The sequence below is a fragment of the Filobasidium floriforme genome (genome assembly GCF_021052385.1).
Source record: "Filobasidium floriforme strain CBS 6241 chromosome Unknown HD553scaffold_18, whole genome shotgun sequence".
Taxonomy (NCBI): Eukaryota; Fungi; Basidiomycota; class Tremellomycetes; order Filobasidiales; family Filobasidiaceae; genus Filobasidium; species Filobasidium floriforme.
This window is the reverse complement of record NW_025763639.1, coordinates 141,034-158,782: the sequence shown is the minus strand read 5'-3', so window position 1 is coordinate 158,782 and position 17,749 is coordinate 141,034. Positions and strand designations below refer to the sequence as shown.

Below are 17,749 nucleotides of genomic sequence, written 5' to 3'. Positions count from 1 at the left end.
TTCCAATCCTTTGCCAGCAGTAACGACAGTACCACCAGCGAGGCCGGAAGTAAAGGGAAAGGGTAACTCCACGCTACGTTTGCGAGAAAGATGGGACGATCTAGTGGTGGCCGTTCTTGTGGTGCTCTGTTACGCGGAAAGTAACGTGTTCATCAGCGTTCGATCGTCCTTGAGATGGTTTGGCATTTTGTGGTAAATGAGAAACTCACTCAAGTGCACTGTAGATTTCAAGTTGTGATCGCGCGAGAGGAAAAGCAAAGCATGAAAAAGTCACAATCAGCTTTCCGTCATCAGGTGGCAGGCCAGTGCTCGCCAGACCCGACGCAGATTCTCGACGGAATCGTGCCCAAGGCGATAGTCGCAACGAAAAAGAATAAGGACGAGCACTCACTCTGGTAGTCGATCTGAGGAAGTAGAGCATAGAACAGAGACGGTCGGTCAGCATGCGCGATCTCGTCAGGTCAAGATGCATCGATCGCGGGGGCACGAGGTGCAGATGGTGACAAGATGCTAGACGTACGGTGTAGCCGATTCCGAAGAGGGCGAGGATGGTGGCCAAGACGGGAGCGCTGTTTTTCGGTTGGGCGACCGATGCGTGGTTCAAGTGAGATGCCGAGGTTGCGGCCCCAGACAGATGCGGCAGGTTGTATGGCGAGGTATAGGGCAACGAGGTCGTCGCGAGGGAACGATGAATAGGAAGAGCAGAATCATAGTGGGTCAGCTTTTCGAATCTTTGAATAGTCTCCGCCTTCCTCGGTTTGGATGTAGCGAGAGGTCCTCGGAAGGAGAGGGATCGTCTCGAGGATGTCTTTCTCGCCGAAGGTTTTCCATTGTGTTACTAGGCTGCGGATGAGACAGACTCCCATGGTCGATTATGCACGCAGTAGAATGGGGGGAGGTATCCTGATCGCCAGTACCCGGCACCTCGGTATCCGCCGTGGTTCTCTGCGTATGATTTTTCAAGCCTGATTTTCAGTCTGGTTCTTCCTAGTCCTCCATCCCGCTCTTCGTCCATCCAGAAAGACTTTCCTTCCATCCTAAAACCCCCTATCCCCTCTCCGACCCATGTAGTCCACAAGCACTCTAAACGCTTCGAGACTCACCCGCTAGCGTTCTTGCCCTCAAAGTATCTGCCCCTCAATCCGCCGGCCTTGTGCTCCGAGGGTCCCTTGGGGAGGGACTTGTAGAAAGCGACGACGTTCTCGGTTCGGGCGGAGGAAGCTCCGGAGGACTGGGTCGGGGTGCGAGTCGATTCGTTAAGCGCAGGTGGTTGACAAGCGGTTGAGAGTGTGGATAACGGCCGTGGAAAGAGAACACAGGGGGGAAATAAGTAGCATGATCAGCTTTTCTCGTTCTCCATCCGTCTTTCCGTAGCATATCCCTGCTGCAACCCCGACACTCACGACCGACGAAGGGGTAGCGATCTTGGGGGGGATCAATCCCTGGAGAGCTCGGGCGACGGAGGTGGGACGCATATTGACGAGTCTGAGAAGAGATGTTGTCTTTTGGGGGTATATATATCTATGAGAGGGTGACGATCCGAGGTGAATACCAATGTAATCAAGTCGTCGGAGATCCGTTGTATCGAGGTCGTCGACGTGCCTCCTTGCCCGTTTTCGGCGGGCTTATTGGTTGCAGCGATTGATGTGACGTGTAATAATTGGTGACTCTTCAAATTAGTTGATAAGCACACCTCATCGCCTTATCACCCCCAACCCGAATGCTAACGACTACGTAGTAGCAGTTGGTATGACCTCTCTAAGCTCGTCATAACCTTTCACGTACCCCCCCCTTCTTTTACGGAAACAAGAATCCAAAACTTATACCAAAAAACGATGTCTGACGTTCGAGCTCCTTCCGCTGACGAGCCCCAGGCTAAAAAGGTCAAGACCACCCACGAGTCGGGCAGTGAGTTGCAGAGTCTTTTGCAGTTTCTGCAGAGCGAGCGGGTGGTATGAAGATGAGAGGACGGCAAGCTGATTGTGATTATTGTTGTCTTGTTCTGTTCTGCTATGGGGGATTATCGTTGATCGGGGAGTTTAGAGAAAGTCTGTCTGATGTAAGTCGACCCGGATCTTGCTCTTCTAGTTGGCATTCCGCACTCGAATTCGACTCATTCAATCTTCGTCTTATAGCGTCCACGACGGATGGGGTCTCTCCAGCAACGAAAAGGGCAACGCCGTCTTTCACGGAGAGACGACCCACATGGACCACATCCGGGACACCCACAACCACGTAGAGCTCGAAGCTCACGGTCTGGCCGTCGGGTTGAAGGACGGGTTGATGGGCAACTCGGAGGTCGGGCATTTGAACATCGGCGCCGGGAGGATCGTTTGGCAGGATATCGTCAAGATCGATCAGAGTGGGTCGTCCGTGCGGGTCATGTTGACCGTATGAAATGCAGAGGGCTAATGCCTTGTGGCTTCTCTTTCCGGACGATTTCGCAGCGATCAAGAAGGACGAGTTCAAGGACACTCCCAACATCGTGGCCGCTATGAAGCACGCCAAGGAGAACAACGGGAGGTTGCACTTGATGGGTCTCGTATGTGCCTCGCGTTCTACATACATTGCTGCATCGCCAAATCTCATCGATCCGAGCTGATCCGAATCATTGGCACAATTTCGGTCGGCAGGTCTCTGACGGCGGTGTCCACGCACACATTCTCCACCTGTTCGAGCTCCTCAAGGTCGCCAAGTCTTACGAGATCCCCCACGTCTACGTTCACTTTTTCGGTGACGGTCGGGACACTTCGCCCAAGTCCGCCGCTGGGTACTTGAAGCAGTTGCTCGACTTTATCAAGGAGAACGGGGTTGGAGAGGTCGCGACCATCGTCGGGAGGTACTATGCTATGGACAGGGATAAGCGATGGGAGAGGGTCAAGATCGCCGTCGACGGGTTGGTCAAGGGAGAGGGAGAAAAGTCGGACGACCCGCTGGCGACTGTCAACCAGCGCTACGAGGCTGGCGAGACGGACGAGTTCCTCAAGCCCATCATTTGCGGTTCGCCGGAGTCCCGTGTCCAAAAGGGCGACACGGTCTTCACCTTCAACTACCGTTCCGACCGAGTCAGGGAGATCGTTACCGTCCTCGGTATGCCCGACAAGCCCATGGACGTCGAGGTTCCCGAGGACCTGCACATCACCACGATGACCAGGTACAACGCCGAGTTTCCGTTCGCGATCGCTTTCCCGCCGATGAGCATGGACGACGTGTTGGCCGAGTGGTTGGGCAAGCAGGGAGTCAAGCAGTGTCACATTGCCGGTGAGTTCGAGGGTGTTCGTCGTCGTCCTTGACACAGAGCACATTGCTAAAACCTTGTGCGCGACGACATGGTAGAAACCGAAAAGTACGCCCACGTCACCTTTTTCTTCAACGGAGGTGTGGAGAAGCAATTCCCGGGCGAAGAGCGTGTCATGATCCCGTCCCCCAAGGTGGCGACCTACGACAAGCAACCCGAGATGAACGCCCAGGGTGTAGCCGACTCGGTCGCCGAGACGGTCAAGTCGGGCAAGTACGAATTCGTCATGTGCAACTTTGCGCCGCCCGACATGGTCGGACATACCGGGGATTTCGAGGCTGCCGTCAAGGCGATCACGGCTACGGACAAGGCGGTCAGGACGATCTACGATGCGTGCATGGAGGCTGGGTACGAGATTGCCATCACCGCCGATCACGGCAACGCCGAGCAGGTGAGCCCGCGAACGTTCTCGCGCAGTATCTTTTCGCTTGCTAACGTTTGAATTTGGTTCGATTTGATCTCGTTGTGATGATGTGTTCGCCCCGACGCAGATGCTCGACCCCGAGACTGGCAACCCGCACACGGCGCACACGACCAACCCGGTCCCCTTCATCACCTCGTTCCCGCTGAAACAAGAGGGAGGGTGTCTCGCCGATGTCGCCCCGACTGTCTTGGCCGTTATGGTGGGTTTTCGCGTCAACTTGATCTCTTACTTTCAATTTCAAGAGACTGACGTACATCGTTGTCATCGCCGGAAATCGCAGGGTTTGCCTCAACCCGAGGCCATGACCGGGAAGAGCTTGTTGGCTTGAGCTCGATCTTAGGGCTGGTGTTGTATGCGAAAAAGACCAAGGCTAGAGGCCGGCAAAAAAGGTGAAGAAGGTGCTGGACTGGGTATGATTGAATTATACGAAATACATATAGATGGTCTTGCACCTCTCCTCTCCTGTCTTTCCTTGCATAAGCGTCTTGACTCTGCGTTATATCCCAGACGGTGCTATTCGACCTCGAGTTCTACTAAACACGCCGTCTCTTGTCATCGCCACCCTGCCCGCGCATCTCTTTCCGTTCCCCGACCCGACCGAGGAAATCTTGTCGTTCGAGGTACCCGCCCGTTCGTCGATTGGCCTCTAATTCGGTGGAGAGCGTCGGGGTGGAGGTGGTCAGGGAGTTCCAGTCTAGTTGACTCTGCGTGGAGTGACCGGGTAACACAAAGCAAACAAGATTATGATCAGCTCGTGCGCAAAGAGTCGGTGCAAGCGCACACGAAAGCCAAAGCAACCCAACCCCGCGACGCACCTTTTCAAACGTCGTCATCTTCCTCGCTACCGAAGCTTGACGGACGAGCTCGGCGTTCATGCTCTCTAGCGATTGACGTGGTTTGCGGCGACGAGGTGGGGGGTTGCGGGGGAGAGGTTTCGAATTGGGGTCAGAGGTGGGTGTGGGTGTCGTACGGCTGGACGTATCGGTTCTTGTGGTCGTGCTTGAAGGGGTGGTTGTGGTTGTGGTCGTAGTCGTGGCCGGGTCAATGGGCGCGGCTTGTGGTGATGGTATTGTCGAAGAGGGCGGAGACGTCGATGAAGTTTTGGATAGTATATCCGGGTTCGGCTCTGTTTTCGTTCCAGGCTGATCTTGTAGTTTAGAGGAAGGGGGAGGGGACGAGGTGTACTTTTTGACGTCCGGATGGTCGGCTGGTAGACGGACCGTCTCACTGCAATTCCCAAAATTTAGCTCAGACGACCTGACAAGATGTATTCGCGAAGCAGACAGAACTTACTAGATAATCTCTCCAGCGAAATTCCTCGGTCTTCTCACCTCTACCATGCGAACCGTCTCTCCCTTCTCTTGCTTGTCGTCCACCATCGAAGCAGAAGAAGAGGAAGTGCCCATCCGTTCCCTCTTGGCTTCTTCCTCCACGCGCATCAGCGCCGCCCATTCTTCATCAGCTTTCCGTCTCCTCTCCACCTTCTGCTTCTCTTCTTCGATCTTTCTGTCCTTTTCAGTCAGTTCTGCTCGCTCAGGGTTGTCGAAGGAGACATGGACCTCGGCTTTTCTGCGTTTACTAGCTCGAGCACCGGTGGTCTCTTCGGGCAGGGCATAGTCGGCGTCGGAAGCGTCATCGGACGAGTCGTTGGGGTCGATCGAATCGAGCAGGTTCTGAGGACGTTTGTTGGCCATCTTGTCGGGGGTTGGCGGGGACGTTCATGAGGTACCTACTGGAACACTATAGGTTGTACATTAGTATTGTACTGGTTTCGAAGTTAAAAGTCGAGATACTACTGTATGCTCAACATGCCTTGTCCTGAGACTCGTCGCTCACCCAACTCCATCCCTAACCGGGTTCGACCGAACTCCTGCTTTGCTTGTTCTTGACCATTCATCGGCATGTCAACTCGAATCCTGTTCAGGTCTTACTGTCAATCACAGCCTACTCGTGATTGTTTCTTGAACCTCTTGGAAGAAAATCGTATCTGCTCGTTTCCCGGGTCGCCAGACCACGCAAAGATGCAGGACCTCAAACGGAAATCGGACAAGGCCGAACTCGACAACCATCATAATGGCAATGATCCGATGGTCGGGCTGGACGGGGCCGGTCGGAAAGCTTGGTTATTGAACGAGATGAGGTTGATGCAGGATCATTATAAGGTTGGTCGAGCTGCTTACCTAGGTCGCAAATCGAGAGATGATCGCATAGGGGGTCTACTCAGGAAGCTGAACGATGATGGTTTTCTTTAGAAAGCATGCGTTCGGCGAGCCAAGATCATGCAGTACCACGCTGATATTCTCGAAAGGTGGTTATCGATTGCCTCAACCATCTTCTCAGGCCTGCTTGACTCATGAGACGTGATACTTACTTCTTCTTTGCCTGCTTTGGCTTTGTTGACTTGCGCAGGAACCTACATCAAGTCCGCCCGCGTGCTCCTACATATATGATCCTCGGCTACCAGAGCGCTTGCCGGGAATGGGATCGGTCGAGAAGGAACGTAGCTGCTTATGCCGTGAGCATCCATCTCTACCCTTTGCAATGTCTACTATACTTCGCGCTCGTTGATACGTTGCAGCCGAGCTGATCTTTGCATGTTTTTCTTTTTCGTTTCGGCTCTGGTCTGGCGCGGAGCAGAATCGAGCAGCGGAAGTCTATGTGGAACCGACAAGAGAAGCTTCTCCGCCTACCGTGGTGACAAACCCAGTCGAGATGAAACCCGAGTCGCAGGGACCGGGGACGTCGGGACCCATAGCTGTGGATAAGGACAAGGAAGTCGCCTCTACCTCGGCCTCCCAGCCGGCAGCGAAGCAGAGTTCGAATTCGAACCCGGAGCCGTCAGCTCTAATAACATCAGCCTCCAAACCCACACCCAATCCCGGCGTCGGATCCGAATCTGCGAATCCGACTGGTCTCCTCCCATCTATCGAGATTCTCCCTTCCCAGAACAACTCGACGTTCGCTCAAAATAACGGTATGAACGCTCCTCCGAATTCCTACTCTAACGGACAGAATATGGTTGCAAATCAGGCAACGCAATCGCAATCGCAAGCTGCATCTTCACAAATGGGCTTCGGTATGGGCATGGACCTCGATTCCTCTGAAGTGCCGGCCTTAGACGCTAGCGAGATGGCCCTGTTCGACTTTATCAATAGCGTAGCGAATTCTCCTACCGCTTATGATTCTGCACCGGCGATTGCGACGGGCACAATCAACGGAGGAGAGGCAGGTCCCGGTCAAAATGGGCCGGGTGGTCAATCGGGTCTGGGTTTGGGGATAGGGCTCGGGTTGGGATTGGGCGACGTTGGCAGTATGGGTATGCGAGAGCAGGCCGGATCGGGAGCGGGAGGAGGACTGGATTTCGGCTTGTTGGAAGCCGGGTTGCAGGAGGAGATCGCCCGGACTTCAGGCCCGGCTGGTCAGGATCAGGATCAGAATGGAGGGCAGGTGGGCGGGAATCAGGATCAAGGGGCCGCCGCTCCGAATGTGGGGGCTGCGCCATCTACCGATGCACCTCCATCATCGGGTCAACCAACTCAACCACAGCCAAACAACGATCAAACTCAGGTTCAGGCCCAACCTCAAGCTCAGAACGACGTCCAACCCATTGGAGGCGATGCGTTATCCTTGGAAGCCGGCACGGGATTGGCAGAACTCGATCTGTTCAGCCAGTACCCGGACTTGTTCCCTATGTACGGGGGCAACGACCTCGATGACAACAACAACAACAGTAACACATACAACAACCATGGTAGTGGCAATAATGCCGATGGGAATAACGACAACAACGCCAACGGCCAGAACGGGGAGGGGGAGGGGGATACGGGGATCGAAGGGTTTGATCCGACGCAATTCGATTATTCGTCGTTGGGCGAGGATTTCTTCATGAACGGGATGCAGGGGATGGAAGGGATGTAGCGGGAACGTGACAGTTCTACATCGAGGAGGCTCGAGGATTGGAATGTAAGACGGCTGGTTTGTGGCGCAGGGTTCTTTCTCCGGTGTTATATGTTGGGGATAAGGTTTGAAATTGTACAGGAACACAAAGAGGTGGGGGTCTTCACTTGATCTACTATGACGAGGGTTTGTAAAATATTCTTGATGACTATACCATGGTTCTTTTCCTTTGTCCTTCTTTTTCTATCTGATTTTATCCTCTACATGTAGCTCTCGTCCAACTGGACTATATCAACAAATGACGCCTCCCGTATCCAACAACTCACAAGGTCCTATGCCAACTTGGCAGATATACCCTTCACCGTGAAGAAGCGATCCGCTATGCTGCTCGGCAACGTTGTCAGGACGCCAACCATAAGGTAGCAGCAATACACTGTTCTGAATGATCTCGTAAAGCTGGAAGCCTTATGGCCAGGCACTTACCTGTCTTGCCATCCCCCCGTGCGCCATCCCCCTGTGCGCCATCCCCCCCTACCAGCTCAAATAACGCGCTCATACAAGGGTACATCTTGACAAAGCCTTGATGAGTCCAGGCAACAATTGCTCCATCCAGCTGCCAATGAAGTGGATCAACCCTCAAGCGTTTGAAGAGGTTGTGGGCGTCATAGGTGACGAGTTGATTGCAATGTTGAGTGTAGGGGCGTTGACGAGGTGTTATAGGTATCGTTACTGAGCCGTCGTCAATCCACGAATCCACAAATCCACAAATCTACGAAATGAATCAGGATGACTCAACCTGCCCACTCATTATTGACAACTTCAATCGCTATATGCTGGCCAGCCTTGTGCGACATGTCAGCCCGACAGTTTCTGCTGCTACCTCGGCGAAAGTACCCTGGCACTCGAGGCTTACAGAGCAGGAGGCGGCTCATGCTGCACAGGTACAGGTCACGCTCAAACGAAACGCATGCTTCAGTAAATCGTTTAGTTGCATCCTCGCAAGGATCTTGATGACGAGTTACAGGTACATCCACGCTCAGACGGAACGGCAAGCCCAATATCCACTAACAACCTGTTCAACCTTCGCTGTTCCGTCCTCACGCGGAACTCACTGTACAGCGCCTAGCTGCTTATGACCTCAAGTCACTTTGGGGGTGCATTTGCGCAATCGCTCACCATTGCAGACAGGAGTCGTATCCGCGAGGAGTAAGCGGATCTATATCCCCCGGTGCATACATGGGAAAGTTGATGATGGCCATCCTGAATACAAAGAACAAGGATCAGTATACCTCCCCCATTGAAGCCTACTTGAAATCGTTGAGATATTTGAGCGATTTTGTACGAATGGAGCACGAAAACCACCGGGTCTCCCTTGAGGACCTACCTCAATGGGTCATTGTTTGTAGCCAGGGGAGAAGCGATTACTAGAGCTTTGGCCGACCTCAACAGAGGTGAATAACTACAGTTTACTGTCTTACGTTTGTGCTTGTCTTTACAATCTAAATCTCATTTTCATTCCTTACAGGTTGGGTGCCCTGGCCCTCTACAGTGTTTATGGCTACCATTGATTACTGCTTGATCGCGGAAACCGGATCCACCGAATTTCGTGTTTTCATCATATGCTCCCAGCCCAACTATGACGCTAGTAACTCTAAATTCAGCTTTTCAGGAGTCTATGAGTAGCCGCGGATAATGGGGTTGTCATCTCTGCTTGGGTGCAAGATTCCACCGGCTCTGCAGCGCAAAAGCAATCAATCATCGAGGTATGCAATTTTCGGCTTAGTCTCGGTTCTGATGGCTGAGTTGTAGTCCTTGCGATAGGCACAGCACGCCTTTGTGGCGGTAGTACACCGCGGCAACGAGCAAGGACACTCCATCTAAACTCAGAACAATATTGCCGATACCATCTGGGAGACTCTGTGCCACAACTTGAAGGCGTTGAACAACGATTAGTATACGGAAAGAGGCCATACTATAAGAAGACCAAATGACGGTGATTGATGAGATGTCCCATTCCTCACGGTTGCTCAAAACGCAATCTGAGAGACTTGCCTGAAGTGGCGTGATATCCACTTCAATTTGGCTGTAGCTCTAACGAGAGCCTTTTTCCCATCAATCCCCTCCTGGCTATCTTCCCAACCGTCTCTATTGCAGCCGTGGACATGGCTTGATCTTCTGGCAGAGCACCATCGACATGATCTTACAGGCAAGTTTGCCCTCGGAAGGAACACGCGCCCTAGCAATCCGAGTAGCTCTTCCTTTACGAGTCCTTGACGAGCAGGCCATCACTTTCGGACTCTTCACGAAACGGCAGTCTCAGATTTCCTCTGTATTTCACGATGCTGCCCACCAATCAACTTAACTTGCTTCTATCGCCTAGCTCTATGCGTTATCACGGTTCTATATACATGTTGACCGTGAAGACGGCAATGTCAGACGATCCAGGACTTCTATAAGCGATACACCAAAATCTACGCGATCGAGACCCCTTAGCTACGTTTGTACGCTAGATGTAACCTGCCAAAACATCTGCCTCGACGCTATAGTACCACCTCGGTATCGTTTCCGCCTGTCGTGCCCACCACGTCCATCTTGGCATCAATGGACTTCTCCACCTCTTCCAACGCGACTTGTAGGGTGGCTAGTATCGGGGCGGCGATAGCGCTTGAGGTTGACGGTGACGATGACGAATTGACAGACTGCCTTTTCAGACGGCGAGCCAAGGAAATGGGACTTGAGCGGCTGCAACGAATCGATACGAAAAGGCCAATCAATAACGTCTATCGGGCTAAACTACTAGGGCGGCGGGCATCGAAACGAAAGCGGGACTCACAACTGCGTCCAGATCAATCCTAATGCAAACACCCACATCAAGTTGCCTCTCTCTGTCCAGCTATTTGTGCCGAGGGTCATGAGATGGGCACGCCAGCGATATACGATTGCTCCCAATGTGATTGACTTGATGAGACCTGTCTGGAAAGCGGCAAAGTGCAGGATCTTGGAGACGGTTTGAGGGTTCCACCCGGTCCTCACTGTACTCAGGCAAGAATGCTGTCAGAGGTCATTCGAGAGATTACAGAGCCTTGAGGAATCAAAGGGAACAAAGCTCACGTCCGATCGCGCCTATCAACGTGATCTGTTCAGTCGTTCCCTGGAACAGCCAGAGCAGCCCGACCTCTTTGTAGATAGGCAGTCGATCTTCCTCCAGCCTTCGAATCAAGTAAGCGATCCTGTTTTCCAGCATCGCACGTATGGTTCAGTCAAAGTTAAGACAAAGACAAAGGGGTTTCGAATTTTGGGAACTCACAGACCCATGGCGAGGACATGATGCGCCTGGCTGTTTGAACCCAATATCCGATGGCAGGGCTCGTCAGTATAAGGATTGAGTGCATAGTGTTGAGACTGTATCCCGACACTTACGCATGTGGTTTCATGGTCGGACGATATAACAGCTCAAACGCGTCTAGAAAGCACGTCTCGATAAAAATGAGTACTCTGCGGTTTCATAGAGAAGCTAGAACCAGTGCTCGGAAAGGCTCTGCTTACAGAGGGTTGACAGCATTGTTCCTAACAGTCGAACATCGCCTGTAAATTCTGGCCAAGGTCGATAGGATGAGATGTCATGCCGTAGCGCAATGTACTCGAATGACTGAATGACCAGTATCAAGGTAGAGACGACCACCTTTGCCGAGTCTGCGCAGCCGATTAGCCCTGTTAAGACGACGAGTATGAGTACTTTCCAGCGGCTCACAAAGCGGTATTAGATTCTGCTTCGCTGGGCGACCGTCTTTCCGCGTTCTGATACGAGGCCAGTTGATTCTTTAGTCCCAGTTCAACCGATCGCCCAGTCTAACCTGATATCCCGCCTACCTTTCATGGGCCATCCCCGCTATTGTGGCAGACACAACTAGGTTAAACTGGTCAGCGCTCGGTCAATTGTTTCTCAACAAGAAACTTTACTCACGGACCACTTGAGCTATCGTGTAGCCATTGCGTGATAGTAGTGACGGCAGAAGATCGCTCATTGCGAGAGAGCTGGTACTGATTCGGAGACGAAGATGGAGTTATCATAACGCAAATCCTGCAATTTTCACGCATTTCGAGCTTACAATGGCCCATCACTCTGGTTATGTATGCCACCTACCCCTTCGCGTGCTTTTTCGTCGACCGGTTGAGAAGCTCCAGTAGCCGGTTGCTAACAAAGGAAGTGGAGCGATGGATAGGTTTTCAGGGGTGAATGCGGACGAAGGGAGCTCGTTGCCGCCATTTCGCCTCCTTATCTGACGACATCATCGTCGATCCACGGAGAAGCTCAGGAGGAAGTCTTCTTTTGTTCACAGCCTCTTGGCGTCGCAAGGAGAGCTGTGGCGCGGTAGAACGCTCCATCGGTCCATGCGACGAACACGATGAAACGCGATCACGGCAAGCCACTGCGCCGATCATCATGCGGTCTCTTGCCGCGTGCGCGATGTCCTGCCGAACCTTGAGCCGGGACTTGCAATCCACCGAGGGGATCAACGGATCGATGGATCAAGGGATCGATGGGTCCACCGATAACGGAGCGTTCCCGTCGGTCGCCTTGGAGTTGGTTCTTTCTGCTTCTGGAAAGAATGCGCTATCAAATCCGGCGCCCATCAGCCGATTACATAGCGATCGGACGTTGCTTACTGATCACTATCTGCACGACGTCGTCTTTACGTTGGAGCGAGTGAGAATGTCGCGCTTATACTCGCCTGCTTGTTTTTCACTAACTGTTACTCCCTCCTGAGACAGGTACAACGGGCGGGTTTTTCTGGTTCCATCAAGCAATAGATGAAACACCATCTCGGTGGACAAGATATTGAGACTGATATGAGGAAGACCCGGTCGTCTGCCAACAGGGACTCTGACACTGATCAAGGTGAAGGCTTGACCGAGGTATTGGGTCTGAGCCCGATCACACGTACCTCCACTCGGACTGATCCATACCTCTGACTGGTCAATTGACCGATCAGACATGCTTGCCACCACCATACTCTTCCCTTTCATCCTCCCTGTCCTCCCTATCCTCCTCAAATGGATAGGGTTCACAGCCATCACCCTTTCCCGGATGGGGAACATCATGAGTTCTCACGCCCTCTCCCTTCCCGCCGTGAGTCTTCTCTCTAGTAGCATACTCACCGCTGATCTGCTGATCATGTACGCCCATGTTCAGATCAACATCATCTCCCCCACCGCCGCCTGTCGAGACGCGTCAAACCTCTGAGTGGAGGCTGTAGCTCTTCATCAAAAGATCACATTTACTATATCTTTCTCTTACTTTATCATTTGTATATTCTGTTTCTCAATCAAGTTCTTTGCTGATTGAGAAACAGGTTAGTTAATCTTTTATGAAAATCAAGTTCTTTGCTGATTGAGAAACAGATTTTCTTCATGGTAGCGGCTCTCTAACTCGATCATCACCGAGTACGAAATCGCGACTGTTTCTCAAAAAGCAACTCGATCGTCAGGCATACGATCGACCAGTAAAACTTCGACTTCATAGACCTAGTAGTCCTCCGGTATAGGACACAAGACGACATTCGACATGGGCGAAGATTCGGAAGCCCTCGGAAAGCACCGGCTCTCCGGGTCGTCAAACTACACGCGATGGTACCACTCGATCAAAGCACTCCTCATGGTCAAGGACCTTTGGTGGTACTCGGGAGCCGAAGGAGAGCTCTACGAACCCTATCCCACATACGCCATCGAGAAAGGCGAGATCAGAGACTTCTCAGTTAAGCCTCTTACGAAGACCGAAGAGAAAGCTCAAAAGGAATGGAAGATCAAAAATCTTCGAGCAGCGGCGTACATCGATGCTTCGGTCGAACCGAACATCATTCACCTCATCAGCGACCTGACTGACGCTAAACAGAAGCTGGAGCGACTGGCTCTCACCTACAAGCCTACGGGTGCCGGGATGGCACTGGTCCTGAGTCAGAAACTCGACTCGATCAAGATGGATGAAGGCGGCGATCCCGAGGCCCTGTACCTCGAGATCGTGGACGTCTGGCGAAAGCTACTCGAAGCCGGCGGAACCCGTAGCGAGTACGACGCTTGCCTCACCTTCCTACGAGCTCTTCCTCCTTCCTACTCTCCACTCGTCATGACTCTTACGACACTCATGAATCGTGACCCCACCTCCCATCGACTCGAGTGGGTCTTCAGCGAGATCACGGTCGAAACAGGTCGACGAAGACAAGCAGAGCAGGAAACGGCTACAGTCCAGGCACTCATGGCCAGGCAGAACCAAGGACGTCGATTCAGTCAGCCGAATCGAGGTGCCTCTGGAGGATTCCGAAGGGGCGGAGGGAAGAAACCGAGAGACCCCAGCACGATTGTATGCTACAGGTGTCAAGCGAAGGGACACTACTCGAAGGACTGCACAGCTCCCTCTCCCGTCCCTCGTGCTAGCTCCTCGCAGCAAGCGAACCACGCCTACCTTGACGAAGACGAGGAGAGCGTTAGCCTGGACGCTCACTTCGCCGGCGTGGCCATGACCCAAGGTCACAGGGAAAGAAGGACTCGCTACCCCACGTTCACCGAGGAGATCGTCTCTTCCCCACCTCCTACTCACTTCGGAAACCAAAATGCACACGTCGCGTTCGCGGATCCCGTTGAGCAAGACGTTCCCAGCATGGCCAGCGTATCCCCGCAGCTGGCTCTGACTGCAGCGAAGCAGGAAGGATCAATCGTCGTAGACTCGGGAGCTTCTTCTCACTTCATCAAGCATCGGAGCTGGTTCAGGACGTACCACGAACTGAGCGTACCGGTATCGGTTGGGAACGGTGCTCTCATCTACGCGAAAGGATACGGAGACGTGCCCATCCTTTGCCGACAACGAGACGGTACAATCACCGTTGTCGTGTTCCAAAACTGCCTGCACACTCCCGACATGGCTCTCAACCTGCTCTCGGTCGGAGCGATGAACAACAGCGGTCTCGACGTACAGATGGCAGCCTACGCGAAGCTCTGTCAAATCAGTCGGAACAGAAAGTCTCTCGGCATCGCTCACTTGAAGAAAGGACTCTTCATCCTCGACACACACCCAAGCGTAGTTCAAACAGTCATGCAAACGAAGCAGCTGTCCCTGATAACGATGGACGAAGCTCACAAGCGGCTGAATCATGTCGGATACGGGAAGATCAAGAAGGCCATATCCTCGAAGATGGCGGAAGGTATGGAAATTGAAAACATCGATCAACACAATATCTGCGAGGATTGCCTCTCTGGGAAGTTGAATCGAAAACCCTTCTCCGGTCACATGGAGCGAGCTACTGCAGTCGGCGACTTCATTCACTCCGACATCTGCGGCCCCATGGAAGTGACCTCGGTCTCGGGTCATCACAGATACATTCTTACCATCATCGACGACGCATCTCGATATGCCACCATCTTTCTTCTCAAACAGAAGTCCGAAACCTTCAACTGCATCAAAGCGTACTCTGCCGCCCTTGAGGCCAAGTTTCCTGGTCGACGCATTCGGAAACTGGTCTGTGACAATGGCGGAGAATATTTGTCGAACGACTTTGTCAGATGGCGAGAAGAAAAGGGTATCGAGACCATGACCACCGTGCCTCACACCTCCCAGATGAACGGCGTTGCGGAACGATACAATCAAACGATCATGGATGATACTCGAACTATCCTTCATCAATCGGGCCTCACCAAAGGGTGGTGGGGTTACGCAGCCAAGAGTGCTGTCTATACCCGGAACAGAGTTCCTCACTCTGCCGTTCCAGAACAGACCCCGTTCGAAAAATGGTTCGGCGTCAAACCAACCTACAAGGATCTCCGAGCTTTCGGAGCCCAACTGTACAAACACAATCCGACCAAGACGAGAACCAAACTACAAGACAAGGGTTCAAAGGGAGTACTAATCGGATACGGCGATGGAGATGACAGAGTCTACGACGTCTGGCTCATCAACGAGCGACGAGTAGTCCGAGCTAGACGAGAAGAATGCATTTTCACGGACAAAAGTAAGAACGCCGACCCTCTTACAAACGAGAATCCGATGGACAAACCGGAAGAAGACACCGGAGCAGTAGACGCTCCCAGCAAAGAGACCGAAAAGGAGGAGTCGACCAGCAAAGGAATGTCCGAATCGAGCAGCAATGACAGTCTTACGACCAAGACTTCGACCGCTTCCTCTGAAGCAAGGCCAACTCGGAACAGAAGGTTGCCAGCACATCTCAAAGACTACGTCCCGAGCGCCACTGCATCCATTGCCGAGAAACTCGAGTACTGCAGCTTGGCGAACGAGACCTTCACAGCTGGCAGCGTGCTGGACGGTCCTGACTCGGCCGAATGGAGGAAAGCGATGGAGAAGGAAATGACGTCCTTGCGCAAACGAGAGGTATACGAGCTAGTACCAAGGCCCACTGACACGAAGGTTATCTCCTGCAAGTGGGTTCTTCGAGTCAAATCAAACGGCACGAAGAAGGCAAGGATCGTTGTTCGCGGCTTTGAACAGAACGAGTACGGAGAAACTTACGCTCCCACCCTGAAGATGTCGACTCTGAGAATGGCTCTAGCCTTGGCTGCTCGGAACGATTGGGAGATGAACCAGATGGACGTCACCACTGCCTTCCTCTACGGTGATCTCGACAGCACCGTATACATGGAGCAACCGGACTTCTTCCAGAGTGATCGACAGCCAACCCACGTCTGGAGGTTGAAGAAGGCGCTATACGGACTCAAGGAAGCCCCAAAGTGCTGGCACGACAACATCTCCACGTCTCTGGAAAACTTCGGTCTCACTCGATCTCTGAACGACAGTTGTCTCTTCATTGGGGAAGTCAAAGGATCCGCCACGTACCTTCTCCTCTTCGTGGACGACTGTCTCATCCTCTCTCCGTCCAAGACCTCGGTCGATACGGTCAAAGATATGCTCTCGACCAAGTATGAGATGACCGATCTCGGAGAACCTGCAGTCTTCCTAGGCATCGAGATCTTCCGTGACCGACCTGCCAAAACCATTACCATCAATCAGGAGAAGTATGTTACGGAGGTTGTCAAACGTTTCGGCATGGACACGTCTCGCATGGTCAAGACGCCCTTCGCGAACAGTGCGGAACTCATCAAGGACTACCGAGAAGGAGACAAACCGGTGGACGCTCTTCCGTACATGTCGGCCATTGGGTCCATGATGTACGCCATGATCGCTACTCGACCCGATCTCTCGTTCCCGATGAACATCCTGTCTCGATTTTCGAGCAACCCGCAAGAGTCGCATTGGAAGGCGGCTAAACACCTTCTGCGCTGGATGAACGGAACTCGTGGATGGGGGATCCTCTTCGGTCCTGGAGACGGCCCTTTGCACGGATACTCCGACGCCGACTACAATACCGATCCCACCACCAGACGATCGGTGTCCGGCTGGTGCATGAAGCTCGGAAACAGCGTCGTCTCGTGGAGAGCCAAGCAACAGGGTCAGGTGGCCACCTCGACCACTCACGCCGAGTACATGGCTCTCTACGAGGTTACCAAAGAAGCGGTCTGGGCCAAGCGAATCTTGAGCGACCTCGGCGAGGAAACCCCCATCGTCACCATCTTCGAGGACAACAAGTCCACTGTCGCTTTGGCTAAGAATCCCTTGGTTTCGGAACGATCCAAGCATATCGACACCGCCTACCACTACGTCCGCGAGCAAGTCACGGACAGAATCATCGAAGTCTTACGAGTCGACACGAACGAGAATCACGCCGACATGTTTACGAAGGAAATGCCGCAGTCGAAGCTCCTCTACCATTTAGAGGGACTCAGCATGGACCTCCCGAACATCGAATCGGTGGAGGCCAAAGCGGAAGCCGACGACTAGACGTACTAGTACACGCACCATCGGGTCGACCAATGTCCCCGCACACGATCTTTACTTCAAGAATCTTTATACAATACGAAACCGAACGACAATAATCTCGACGAACAACAACGCTCGCTTTTACCTTTACGAAACCGACTGCGAGAGAAAGATACGGGATCGATCGCCAACGAAGAAGACTACATCGACTCAGAGTTTGGGTGGAGGTGTCGAGACGCGTCAAACCTCTGAGTGGAGGCTGTAGCTCTTCATCAAAAGATCACATTTACTATATCTTTCTCTTACTTTA

At 52.8% G+C, this 17,749-nt stretch overlaps 7 protein-coding genes across 7 annotated transcripts; 4 read left to right on the top strand and 3 right to left on the bottom strand.

Moving 5' to 3' along the window:
• Positions 1–11: 11 nt before the first annotated feature.
• HD553DRAFT_80628 (F1F0-ATPsyn F) lies at positions 12–1,599 on the bottom strand. The gene is made up of 6 exons (XM_046184506.1): positions 1,404–1,599; positions 1,104–1,231; positions 521–569; positions 392–404; positions 210–218; positions 12–126 (listed from the first exon to the last, which is right to left on the bottom strand). The coding sequence occupies exons 1-6, from the start codon at positions 1,473–1,475 to the stop codon at positions 101–103; spliced, it is 297 nt and encodes a 98-aa protein (XP_046034659.1). The 5' UTR covers positions 1,476–1,599; the 3' UTR covers positions 12–100.
• Positions 1,600–1,715: 116 nt separating this feature from the next.
• HD553DRAFT_315481 (phosphoglycerate mutase) lies at positions 1,716–4,166 on the top strand. The gene is made up of 8 exons (XM_046180486.1): positions 1,716–1,908; positions 2,044–2,059; positions 2,136–2,362; positions 2,448–2,542; positions 2,634–3,261; positions 3,337–3,689; positions 3,790–3,921; positions 4,003–4,166. Exons 1-8 carry the CDS (start codon positions 1,836–1,838, stop codon positions 4,048–4,050), a joined length of 1,572 nt encoding a protein of 523 aa, XP_046034658.1. The 5' UTR covers positions 1,716–1,835; the 3' UTR covers positions 4,051–4,166.
• HD553DRAFT_315480 (bucentaur or craniofacial development-domain-containing protein) lies at positions 4,167–5,584 on the bottom strand. Its single transcript, XM_046180485.1, has 4 exons — positions 5,535–5,584; positions 5,016–5,462; positions 4,538–4,949; positions 4,167–4,426 (listed from the first exon to the last, which is right to left on the bottom strand). The coding sequence occupies exons 2-4, from the start codon at positions 5,414–5,416 to the stop codon at positions 4,256–4,258; spliced, it is 984 nt and encodes a 327-aa protein (XP_046034657.1). The 5' UTR covers positions 5,417–5,462; positions 5,535–5,584; the 3' UTR covers positions 4,167–4,255.
• Positions 5,585–5,671: 87 nt separating this feature from the next.
• On the top strand, positions 5,672–7,853 carry HD553DRAFT_351522 (uncharacterized protein). Its single transcript, XM_046183620.1, has 4 exons — positions 5,672–5,884; positions 5,975–6,030; positions 6,132–6,237; positions 6,360–7,853. Exons 1-4 carry the CDS (start codon positions 5,744–5,746, stop codon positions 7,638–7,640), a joined length of 1,584 nt encoding a protein of 527 aa, XP_046034656.1. The 5' UTR covers positions 5,672–5,743; the 3' UTR covers positions 7,641–7,853.
• A 2,306-nt stretch (positions 7,854–10,159) lies between these two features.
• On the bottom strand, positions 10,160–11,280 carry HD553DRAFT_359189 (uncharacterized protein; the record flags this gene model as incomplete). Its single annotated transcript, XM_046183931.1, has 6 exons — positions 10,160–10,361; positions 10,453–10,512; positions 10,579–10,651; positions 10,731–10,849; positions 11,040–11,082; positions 11,166–11,280. Coding segments are annotated over 6 exons (612 nt in total), but the record flags the coding sequence as incomplete, so codon positions are not given.
• A 1,335-nt stretch (positions 11,281–12,615) lies between these two features.
• HD553DRAFT_344096 (uncharacterized protein) lies at positions 12,616–12,864 on the top strand (the record flags this gene model as incomplete). The annotated part of the gene is made up of 2 exons (XM_046182946.1): positions 12,616–12,750; positions 12,814–12,864. 2 exons carry the CDS (start codon positions 12,616–12,618, stop codon positions 12,862–12,864), a joined length of 186 nt encoding a protein of 61 aa, XP_046034654.1.
• Positions 12,865–15,264: 2,400 nt separating this feature from the next.
• On the top strand, positions 15,265–15,531 carry HD553DRAFT_274981 (copia protein; the record flags this gene model as incomplete). Its single annotated transcript, XM_046177885.1, has 1 exon — positions 15,265–15,531. A coding segment is annotated over one exon (267 nt), but the record flags the coding sequence as incomplete, so codon positions are not given.
• Between the last annotated feature and the right edge of the window lie 2,218 nt (positions 15,532–17,749).